This window comes from Dysidea avara, chromosome 12 (genome assembly GCF_963678975.1).
Source record: "Dysidea avara chromosome 12, odDysAvar1.4, whole genome shotgun sequence".
In the NCBI taxonomy this organism is placed as follows: Eukaryota; Metazoa; Porifera; class Demospongiae; order Dictyoceratida; family Dysideidae; genus Dysidea; species Dysidea avara.
Genome location: NC_089283.1, coordinates 1315617 through 1326233, shown reverse-complemented (window position 1 = coordinate 1326233; position 10617 = coordinate 1315617). Strand labels below are relative to the sequence as shown.

The 10617-nt window shown below is 36.5% G+C and overlaps 1 protein-coding gene across 1 annotated transcript; it reads right to left on the bottom strand.

Moving 5' to 3' along the window:
* Positions 1–3895: 3895 nt before the first annotated feature.
* Positions 3896–8004, bottom strand: LOC136241918 (uncharacterized). The gene is made up of 3 exons (XM_066033306.1): positions 7767–8004; positions 4196–4457; positions 3896–3966 (listed from the first exon to the last, which is right to left on the bottom strand). Exons 1-3 carry the CDS (start codon positions 7970–7972, stop codon positions 3934–3936), a joined length of 501 nt encoding a protein of 166 aa, XP_065889378.1. The 5' UTR covers positions 7973–8004; the 3' UTR covers positions 3896–3933.
* Positions 8005–10617: the final 2613 nt, after the last annotated feature.

The following is a 10617-nucleotide window of genomic DNA, read 5'->3' as shown; positions in this document are numbered from 1 at the left end:
CAATGTTCCTGAGAATATTTCGAGTTTAATAATTCATAGTGAACTACCCCATCCAATTCCCTCTGATCACTTCCTCATAACCTTTGACTACTCTTCAAACAGCAGTGCCAATGACAGTGCCAATAACTCTGTTTCCAGAAAAAAATTCAACTTTCCTTAAGGTAACTATGAAGGCCTTTGTAACTTTCTTTACATTTCTGACTTTACATTTTATTACATTTCTGAAGACATTGAACTCATCTGGTCCTACCTGAGTAATCTTGTGAGGGATGCCTTTGAGCACTTTATTCCAACTATTACAGTACGAAATAATAATCAACCTCCATGGTTTAATCCAGATATCAGGCACCATATCAAACGTCTCCGAACTCTCAGACACAAGTACAATAACAATCCTACTGAGCATAACCATGCCAACCTAGAATACTCTCAAGAGCAACTTCAATTCAAAATAAGTACTGCCAAAAACGTATATGAATGTAATCTTGTATCCGAATTTGCTAATAACAACAATTCCAAAATCTACAAATACATCAGGAACTTCACAAAGTCAGCATCTATTCCATCTACTATGTTTCATGACTCTTCCCCAGTAACCTGTGACAATGAAAAAGCTAATATTTTTAACAACTATTTTTACTCCATTTTTACAAAGACCATGCATAATACAGTATCTATTAATAATCATCCCACAGTTCTCTCTAATATTATCATTACTGAAGAAGATGTCTATGATGCTTTAATCAATCTCGACACATCTAAGGCAATGGGTCCAGATGGGATACCTCCGATTGTATTGTTCAAATGTGCCTCAGTACTATGTAAACCACTTCATCATCTTTTTTGCTTGTCTCTGAAGTATGGATACCTACCTTGTGAATGGAAACTCCATAAGATAATTCCTGTTTTTAAATCTGGAGATCACACTCAAGTCAAGAACTACCGTCCAATCTCTTTACTGAGTAACACACCCAAAGTACTAGAAAGAATAATCTATAACAAAATTACTAATCATATTGTATGTCAGATTAATCCAGCTCAGTTTGGTTTCTTACAAAACAGATCAACAGTTCAGCAACTTCTATCTTTTCTATCAAATGCTTTTAATGATCGCAATCAACTTGATGTCATTCACTTAGACATTAGAAAGGCTTTCGACACAGTCTCCCACCCACATCTTCTCACCAAACTTTCGTCCTTTAACATAGGAGGTGAAGTTTGGTTGTGGTTTCAAGCCTACATTACCAATAGAAGACAATATGTATCTATTAACAACAGTAATTCCTGTTTACTTCCGGTGGAATCTGGAGTACCTCAAGGCAGTATATTGGGTCCCCTATTATTTATCATATACATGAATAACATTCCAGATTCAGTGTTCTACAGTAATATCTATTTGTTTGCTGATGACACCAAATGTTTTAAACGTATAATAGTACAAAATGACATGGATCTCTTGCAAAGTGATATCAACTGTCTGTTCAATTGGAGCTCAACAACCCACCTGTCATTTCATCCTTCTAAAAGTTGCCACCTGTCGTGTAACCAGAAATTTCCAACATCTTACACAATAAATGGAACCACTATCAATTCACTTCCAATACACAAGGATCTTGGAGTTTTAATTAGCAATAATCTAGAATGGAGTCCCCATCAAGATTTTGTCCTTACCAAAGCCTACAAAACACTAGGTCTTATCCGAAGAACTTTTAGCCAATCAGTTTCATCCTCAGTGAAAGTCAAACTGTACATCTCACTAGTAAGATCTCAAATCATGTATTGCTCACCAGTCTGGCATCCTCACCTTATGAAGGACATTACTAAGATCGAACAACTACAACGTAGAGCTACTAAATACATCCTCCAAGACTACATCTCTGATTACAAAACACGTTTAACAAAACTCCAACTACTTCCTTTAATGTATATATTAGAAATATCCGACATTATGTTTTTTATTAACAGCATCAAGAGCCCCACCTCAAGTTTTAATATCAATTTCTATGTATCATCTTCAAACAGCGGAACAAGATCCTCTGCTCTAAAACTTAGGCACAATACATCTTTCACCAACAGACAACGTCACTTTTATTTTAATCGTATATGCAGACTATGGAACTCTTTACCAATCATTAACATGAATTTATCAACTTTTACTATCAAAAATCAAATAAAATCGTTCCTTTGGAAACATTTCATTGACAACTTCAACCCCACTGATTCTCACAAACTGCATTATCTATGCCCCTGTGGCTCCTGTATAAACAACTCCTTCATGAACTTTGAACATCTCTAGTCCTGATCACTACAGTCAAGTAATTTTCAACTTGTAACTGCAAATTATGTAATTTATAATTCATGTTAGGTGTAATTTGTAAGTTAAGTAATTATAAGTTTACTTAAAGTGTAATTATAAGTAATGTAGTTTGGGTACTGGCACAGGATGCCAGTATTCCATCAGTGTAACAACTCTTAAAGTTATCTATGTCAACATGTCAATTCCCCTGTACATCATTGTTGTTTACACTGTAAAGTTTTAAATAAATAAATAAACATGCCATGTGGTATCACTGTACTGTGTGGTTTTATCATCAATATCACACTCGACTTCATATTCTATGGTTTCCCATGAACACTCCTTAACAGCTTCATCACTGGCAACCTGCCCATCTAGTGTTGATTCCTCATGATCGCTTGTGCATTTTTCACATTCATCATCACAGCTTACAACAACACATTTTGAACCTGAGTCCCAGTTCTTTACCAGCATTTCAACTGTGTTGTACATCTCTCGAAACTGTGGCATACCAACCATGCTAGCGTGAGCTGGAATCTTTTGGCACAAATTCAACATTTTCTTATACTTTTGAGCTTGATTAAGTGTTTTCTGCATGGGTGGTTCTGGCAAAAGATCATACTCAAGTGCACAATTGCTAGTACAGGCTGGGTCATCATGATGGGTGCTTTCTGTGACAAAGTCGATTTGATAAGATTTTAGCCAACACTGATTTATCATAGAGAGATCTACAACAGAAAGACCCTTGTGCAAACGAGTACCAATTATGTGCCTACAAGGAAGCAACATAGTGTTCCAGAACAAACACCAGCTTCTATGTCCACACTGTGAGTGTGGTCTTTATACTTTACTGTTACTGCAGAATCACCTGTGTCTACAAACTCGTAATCAACTTTCTGAGCTACTTCTACCTGATTCTGTAGAAGTTTAGTGGCATATCCTATACAGATCGCAGAAACTTCTTGCATTCCAGCAACATGGTCAAGTTTAGTTGATATGGAAGTAAACTGCTCTACGAAAGCATTGTGGCTACTCTCTTGGTTGATGAAGTTCATAAAGCTGAGTACCCCTTCAAACATCTCAGAAAGTGAGGATGTACGACCAATTAAATCTTTAAGCTTGCTATGGCTACATTCTAAACGGTTATTTGTTGTGTTTCCAAAGTGAATACTAGAATCACGTTGAAAGGAAGCCCACATCTCCAAGCAGCTATTCCAGTTGTCAAAAAAAGTATTTCTCAAAACTGGGATTTCCCAGGCGTACAATTTCAGCTAAGTAGTCTTCATAATCATCCATGCTTTCACTATAGACAATATCATGTAAAACTTTCCTTAAGCTGTCCCTTTGTTCTTTGGGAACTTCTGCATCTGACACAGCTTTGTAAAAGCACTTAATCACATGAAACTGGCAAAACAAAATTGTAGCAGTTGGAATTTCATCCTTAAGTACAGCTATCTCAGTGAAATCTTTGTCTATTACAATAACCTTAGTGTTTCCATAGCATGGATTGCTATTCTTAAATGCTTGGACAATGGCTCTCAAATGTTGTGCACTCTCGTCTGTGGTAGCATTGCCATCCTCTATCATAAAGGAGTATAGAGGCATACGAGACTTATTCACATTGTAAGTTCCATCAATCATAAGCACCTCTGGGAACTTTTCATACAAACCTAGCAAGTGAGAAGATGCAAAGTAAATGATAGACAATTCGCTATTTTCATTGACAATTATGCCTCCTTTACTACCCTGATCTCTTTGCATTTCCTCTTCTAGCCGGTCAATTGTAACCTGTGCCTCATCACGACCACCTTTAGCTTGAATTTTAACCTTAGTGTGTACATTTTGAATATATTTTAATATAACCTGCTTCCCGAACTGCTTTAAGATATATTGTCTCACCAATTTCAATTTTGGGGCAAGTGTAACCAAATCTTCTATCTCCTTCAACTCATCACCAGCCAGTCGTCGTTTAAATGGATAATGAGGCAAAACTTCTGGCCCTATTGGATGACAGTGTTCCAAATTGCATTTCTGCACTTCAAACTTCCTAGCATGGTGATTATATGAAACATACAACTCAGCTTGGCACTTCAGAGCAAAATGATGTTGAGTTGGCCTAACTCCTTTGCCTCTTTTTCTTGGCTCCCCATAGTGTACACACCTATGCAACAAAATACAGCTATTGTTAATTTTATTGTATATAATATATTGCTTACAAATCTTTGTATGTATGCTACTTGTTTTGAAGGTACTGACATGGCAAACTAGGGTACAGTACAGTTATACATACCCAACTGAGTACACTGTTTGCACTACATAATATGCACAATACCTATAGATAGTTTTTATAATCAAGTGTGGGTAGTACTGTATATCAGGGATTATGAAGGTTCGCACATTCTTACAACAATATTGATCAGAAAACAACCTCACAATACTTCACAGCACCTTGGCAATATTGGTGAGACAAGTCCAAAAGTGTTTTCTGTGCAGGAGTTGGAAAAGGGGTTAAGACATTGTCACTAAGACAATTTACGCAGCTAATTTTCACAGCTGACATTTTAGCATTTGTTTCCAGACTCAGACATCTTGTCATCATGTAGCAATTATTCGTTTATAAGCACGTTTGCAAGGCACAGAATATTATTATATAGACCATAATACTGCCAGATGAGAAAAATGTGGCATTGTTTTAAGTTGTGACATTCAAGCCTGCAAGGTTGTGCTTTTACAGGGTAAGTGACATTAAAAAGGTAGCTGAAAAGCTAATAAACAAATATAATAAGGTAGTGATATATGATTACTTTAACTGCTTGAATTTCTGATGATAGTTAACATCTAGTCTTGCATACCACATGGTTTATATGGGAGCAGCAAATAAATCGTCTGGTATCTGTTGCACACATTACGGACTAGTGGTCAGCGGTATTGAAATTTGAATTAGTAGTAAGAAAATATCACGGTATATCGGTATATAGTTAGCCTGCTATTTTAAGTATTGCATCATAGCTTAGGCTTAATATGAAGTGGTATGCATTCAAAAAACCAAAGAATGTAGCTTGGTGTAAGTAGGCAGATGCTTGTAGTGTGCAACCTCAATGTTTGTTTAGCAAACGCTTGAAGCCATCAACAGTTTAAGTTAAAAGCAATACTGGTATTTTGATATATTGGTCAAAAAACCGGTATTTCGATACATCGGTATTGAAATACCTCATAATCACTTATGCAAATTTATCACGATAAACGGTATATCGCTGAGCTTTATAAACTATAACATTGATTTATATAAATTATACATGTGATTTGTAAACTATAACACTTATTTGTAAAGTATAAACACTGATTTATAAATTATAATATTAATTTATATATCAATATACTACTTTATAAATCATGTGTATAGTTTATAAATCATGTGTATAGTTTATAAATCATACACATGATTTATAAATCAATAACATACTTTATGAACCATACATGCATAATTTATAAATCATCATTATGATTTATAAATTGCACATGTCAGATTAATAAATCATAAGTATATTTTACAAACCATCATCACGAGTGACTTAGTTTGGTTATTGTTGTATTTTATAAATCATTGTCGTGCTTTATAAATTTAACACATACTTTACAAATCACATGTACAATTTACTTTTGTAAACTAATACTATGATATATAAATCAATAGTGTAATTTAGTAGCCATATGTTGTTGTTTAGTATCGATAGTTAGAATTCATATCAGTATTGCTTAGATGTGCATCAAATGGAAAGCATTTGTGGCATGTGATCCAGCACAGGATTCAGCAAACTTAGTACAAGCTTTGGCAGCTGTTGTGAACACTTGCACTAATGAGAGCAACCCAGCAAAGTGGAGTATCACCATTACCAATGCCCCTGTCATCGTCATGGGTAACTCCCCTGCCAGTAATTCCACTAATTATGCCACTCTTGCTGGCTACTCTTACACGGTGTAGGATTTGGACTCAAGCCAGTCAGTGACAACAGTGGCATAATTGGTGACAACAGTGGCATAGTTGGTGGGACCACTGGCAGGGGCATTGGTAATGGTGATATACTCCACTTTGCCAGGTTGCTCTCATTAGTGCAAGTGCTCACAACAGCTGCCAAAGCTTGTACTAAGTGTGCTGAATCCTGTGCTGGATCACATGCCACAAATGCTTTCCATTTGATGCACATCTAAGCAATATTGATATGAATTCTAACTATCGATACTAAACAACAACATATGGCTACTAAATTACACTATTGATTTATATATCATAGTATTAGTTTACAAAAGTAAATTGTACATGTGATTTGTAAAGTATGTGTTAAATTTATAAAGCACGACAATGATTTATAAAATACAACAATAACCAAACTAAGTCACTCGTGATGATGGTTTGTAAAATATACTTATGATTTATTAATCTGACATGTGCAATTTATAAATCATAATGATGATTTATAAATTATGCATGTATGGTTCATAAAGTATGTTATTGATTTATAAATCATGTGTATGATTTATAAACTATACACATGATTTATAAAGTAGTATATTGATATATAAATTAATATTATAATTTATAAATCAGTGTTTATACTTTACAAATAAGTGCTATAGTTTACAAATCACATGTATAATTTATATAAATCAATGTTATAGTTTATAAAGTATGTCAATGATTTATAAATCAGGTATATGGTTTATAAATCAGGTATATGGTTTATAAATCATGCATATGATTTATAAAGTATATGTTCGTGATTTATAAAGTAGTGCATTGATTTATAAAGTATGGTTATAGTTTATAAATAAGGAATTTTTGTACAATTTTGGTACAAACGGCACCCCATAGAATCTGGCTTTCTCTACAGGCTGTTGTTTATGAGCAATATGGGCTTAGGATCATAGTTTCCCTACTACAGGAAAAGGATATGGTTTGCTACGACTTCGTGAAATGGCAAAACTGTAGAGAAAGACTTTCAACAATGCCTCAGATAAATTACCAAGACATTACTAGTACAACATTAGCCTCAGTCTGTTCACAGAGGTGAATAGCAAGACTATTACATCATCCTTGGTGCCACTATGTATTCTGGTGTTCATGGAAAGTGTGCAACAGTGACCAGATGGTTTATTTTCCACCTCCGGCCACACAAACTGTCAGGCATGCAAAACCGGTCAACATCATCACTAACAGTAGTACTATAACAGTCATTTGATGTTTAACCAAATCTACACGTACACCCGGGAGGGGGGCAGTGGGGCTTAATATTGATAGGTGCATTATTTGGAAAATACACCTTACTGTCTCAGGCTTGATCTCAAACACTAAGTGTGAACTTCAACTTTCTGATATTGTAGGTTTGTTTTGTTCTCAGCTTATAACAAAAAGTGAGAATTTTCGTATCCAGTCAAGCAAAAATCCTAGAATAAACACTCTGTGATTACTAACCTATATGATACAAAGGCAAATTTCAAGCTCTCAGCAAGTCTCAAATTACTGCCAGTGTTCTCCCGTCGTTGGTTGTACTCTTTTACAGACTGAGAGTTGAAACGTCGAAATGGATGGTAATGCTCATTTTCTAGCCGTTTCACAGCCTCCTCAATTTCTTCATAAGTCTCGAATCCTCTACCAACAGCCATTTCAGCCATATCCATGGCCACGAACGATTACTCAATATCTCTGTAAACTTTCCGCATCACATCGTGCCACGAGGCAGACACAGTATCGATACCATCAAAAAAAATAAATAAATAAATAAAAAATACTATCTGATCAGGTCACGTGACTCGATTGGTGTCGATAGCGTATTGGTGGCAATAGCAAAAGCCAAGAGATTATTATAGCTTCGAGTACTCGATTCGGTTCCGAATAGTTGAATATTCGGATATTCGTTTGAGCCCTAATTTTGTGCCAGGGTTCTATTGGGGAATATACGGAGAATTTTTTTATTAAAAAATCTCGGATACTGGAATGCCTACACTGTTAAAACGAGGTGTTACAGGTACACCCATCGTAAAGGTGTTCATGTACACCCATGGTATTTACAACACCCTAGGGGAGTATTGTAGCACTTGGGGTGTTGTTGAACACCACAAATGTCATTTTACTCCCCAATAATAGCTAAGCCACTGTAAGGGTGTTTGCCTACACCTAGGTATATTGAAACCCACAATTGGATGCTTCTATTGAAAATTAGATTATAAGTACAGTTTGCTAACTTCTATAAGAGTGACTTGGAAACAACTATGTGGTAAGTATAAGGTGTTGCAAATATATTATTGCGTACTGCTAATGTGCTTTGTTGTTGGTAGTCATTGAGTATAAATTGAAATCAACATGAAGGTTACTGGAATGCTATAGCAAGCCTACATTTCTTTTCAACAAAATGCCACCATGGAGAGCACTAGAACACCTTTATAGCTATTCCTAGAACACCCTTAGGGAGTGTTGCAATGCCCTTGTAACACCTTTTAGTTGCTCCTAGAGCACCCCTGGGGAGTACTACAACTCCCTTCAAAGGAGTTTAATTTAAACAGCAGTTAGAACTCCCCCAAAGGTGATTGGATTACACCCTATTTTTAACAGTGTACTGTTAGGGCATTTGATTCCTTCTTTTGACGTAACATACACAAAAATCAGCTGATTAAACATGGAGCGTTCTGATTGGTTGCACCAGTTTTTGGTAATCCGGTACAACTCAACTATACTAAGCATACGAGACCCTTAATCTATGCGAATGGGCGGGCGCCGCCAGACTAACAACCGCTACAGAGATGATGGCGACAACATTCTATTGTGAAAGGATCTTTCAATTCTTCCAGACATATCGGACAGTCAAATTCTTTAGGAGGAGTATCTACAAACTGTATTTCTAAGTTTTGAACGCAAACACTTCTGTCAGCCATAATCACGTGAGTAATTTCGTCACTTTTTTATTTTGACCGGGATCAAGAAGTTTGATCGTCGAAATTTCGCCTTGATCGCTTGACTTCATCTATAATCTATAACAACTTTAATCGTCTTGATCATTTTAAAGCGTAGTGTTGCTAAAAGAGCTAGCTTTCATAGGTGCTTGATCACCACTTTTCGGAAGTCTTGATCGCTTGATTCACTGTAAAAAAGCCCCTGGTTGAATCTTGATCCCGGTCGTGATAAACTTTTACTACATCTTTGGGAGTTATGCATGCACTTGCCAATTTCATGCCCCACCCCCCCCCCCCCCCGGGAATACAGAGGATTTGACAAATCGTGGTGTCAAATTCCCCGCTACTGGGGAAAAATCGGCTGTCAAATCCCCACTATGTCCCCACCCCTATAGTAGGGGATTTGACGACATCTCAAGGATGACTAAGCGCATATTTCATGCATGCAACTAGTAATAAACTTGCCCTGTAGCTAGTAAAATTAGCTAGCAAGTGCGATTTTATTGCAACTACCGAAAATCGGTCAGTGAATTGGACAACTGTCAATTGCCCCAGGGGTGGGGACAAGAAGCAATGTCAAATCCCCACCTGGGGTGTGGGGACGCCCGGGGGTGGGGGGTGGGGCATGAAATTGACAAGTGCATTACTACATCTATAGCTATGTAATTCAGGAGACCAATCAAATAACTGTAGCTATAGTATGTTCACATTGAGCTGAATCCTTAAAAACATTTAATAACTCATGGATGCAATTACACACGATCTTGAAATTTGGCTCATTTGTAGTACTGCTTCACCCGCTAAAAATATTTCGAAATCTTTTTGTTCAAATGTTTGACAGTATTTACGGCCAATCAAAATTTTCACAATACATTTCCTATGGGGAAGCCATATAAGTACAGTGTCCATTACATCCGTTTCCCGAACTTGTAATGGAGCCAAACCGTACGTGTCTGTTGTTGACACCTTTGCTGTTACCAATAATCATCTGGTCGGCTGAAATGTTAACTCTGTTGAGAAAAATCCACTTTTAATTTTTAGCTGTTTTTCAGGATTCAGCTCAACGTGAACATACTACCGTATAGCTGGTAATTTTCGAAAGGTTTTTATTTTAGGATATTTCGAAGAGGCCCTTCTCTTCGAAAATAAATTCCCACGTCCGGTTGTTTTTCGAAAATAAATTCCCACAAGTGAAAGCAACCCGGTCCAACTTTCGGCGATTCGTTCGTGTATTCCTCGAGTTTTATCTCAGTATTACTGATGATAATGGGTAAACTGTATCATTACTGTACCAATAACCAGAAAAAGTTGATCCAGAATGGGAATTGATGCCGTCTGCTCTAGAATCTATGGTGATTACGATACTATGAGCTAGC

Coding starts and splice junctions, on each gene's coding strand:
- LOC136241918 (XM_066033306.1), bottom strand. CDS start 7,972: ATGGATATGGCTGAAATGGCTGTTGGTAGAGGATTCGAGACTTATGAA. Junction 4,458..7,766: donor TTTGCCTTTGTATCATATAG/GTTAGTAATCAC, acceptor TTTGTTGCATAG/GTGTGTACACTATGGGGAGC. Junction 3,967..4,195: donor TTGCCCCAAAATTGAAATTG/GTGAGACAATAT, acceptor CTCACTTGCTAG/GTTTGTATGAAAAGTTCCCA.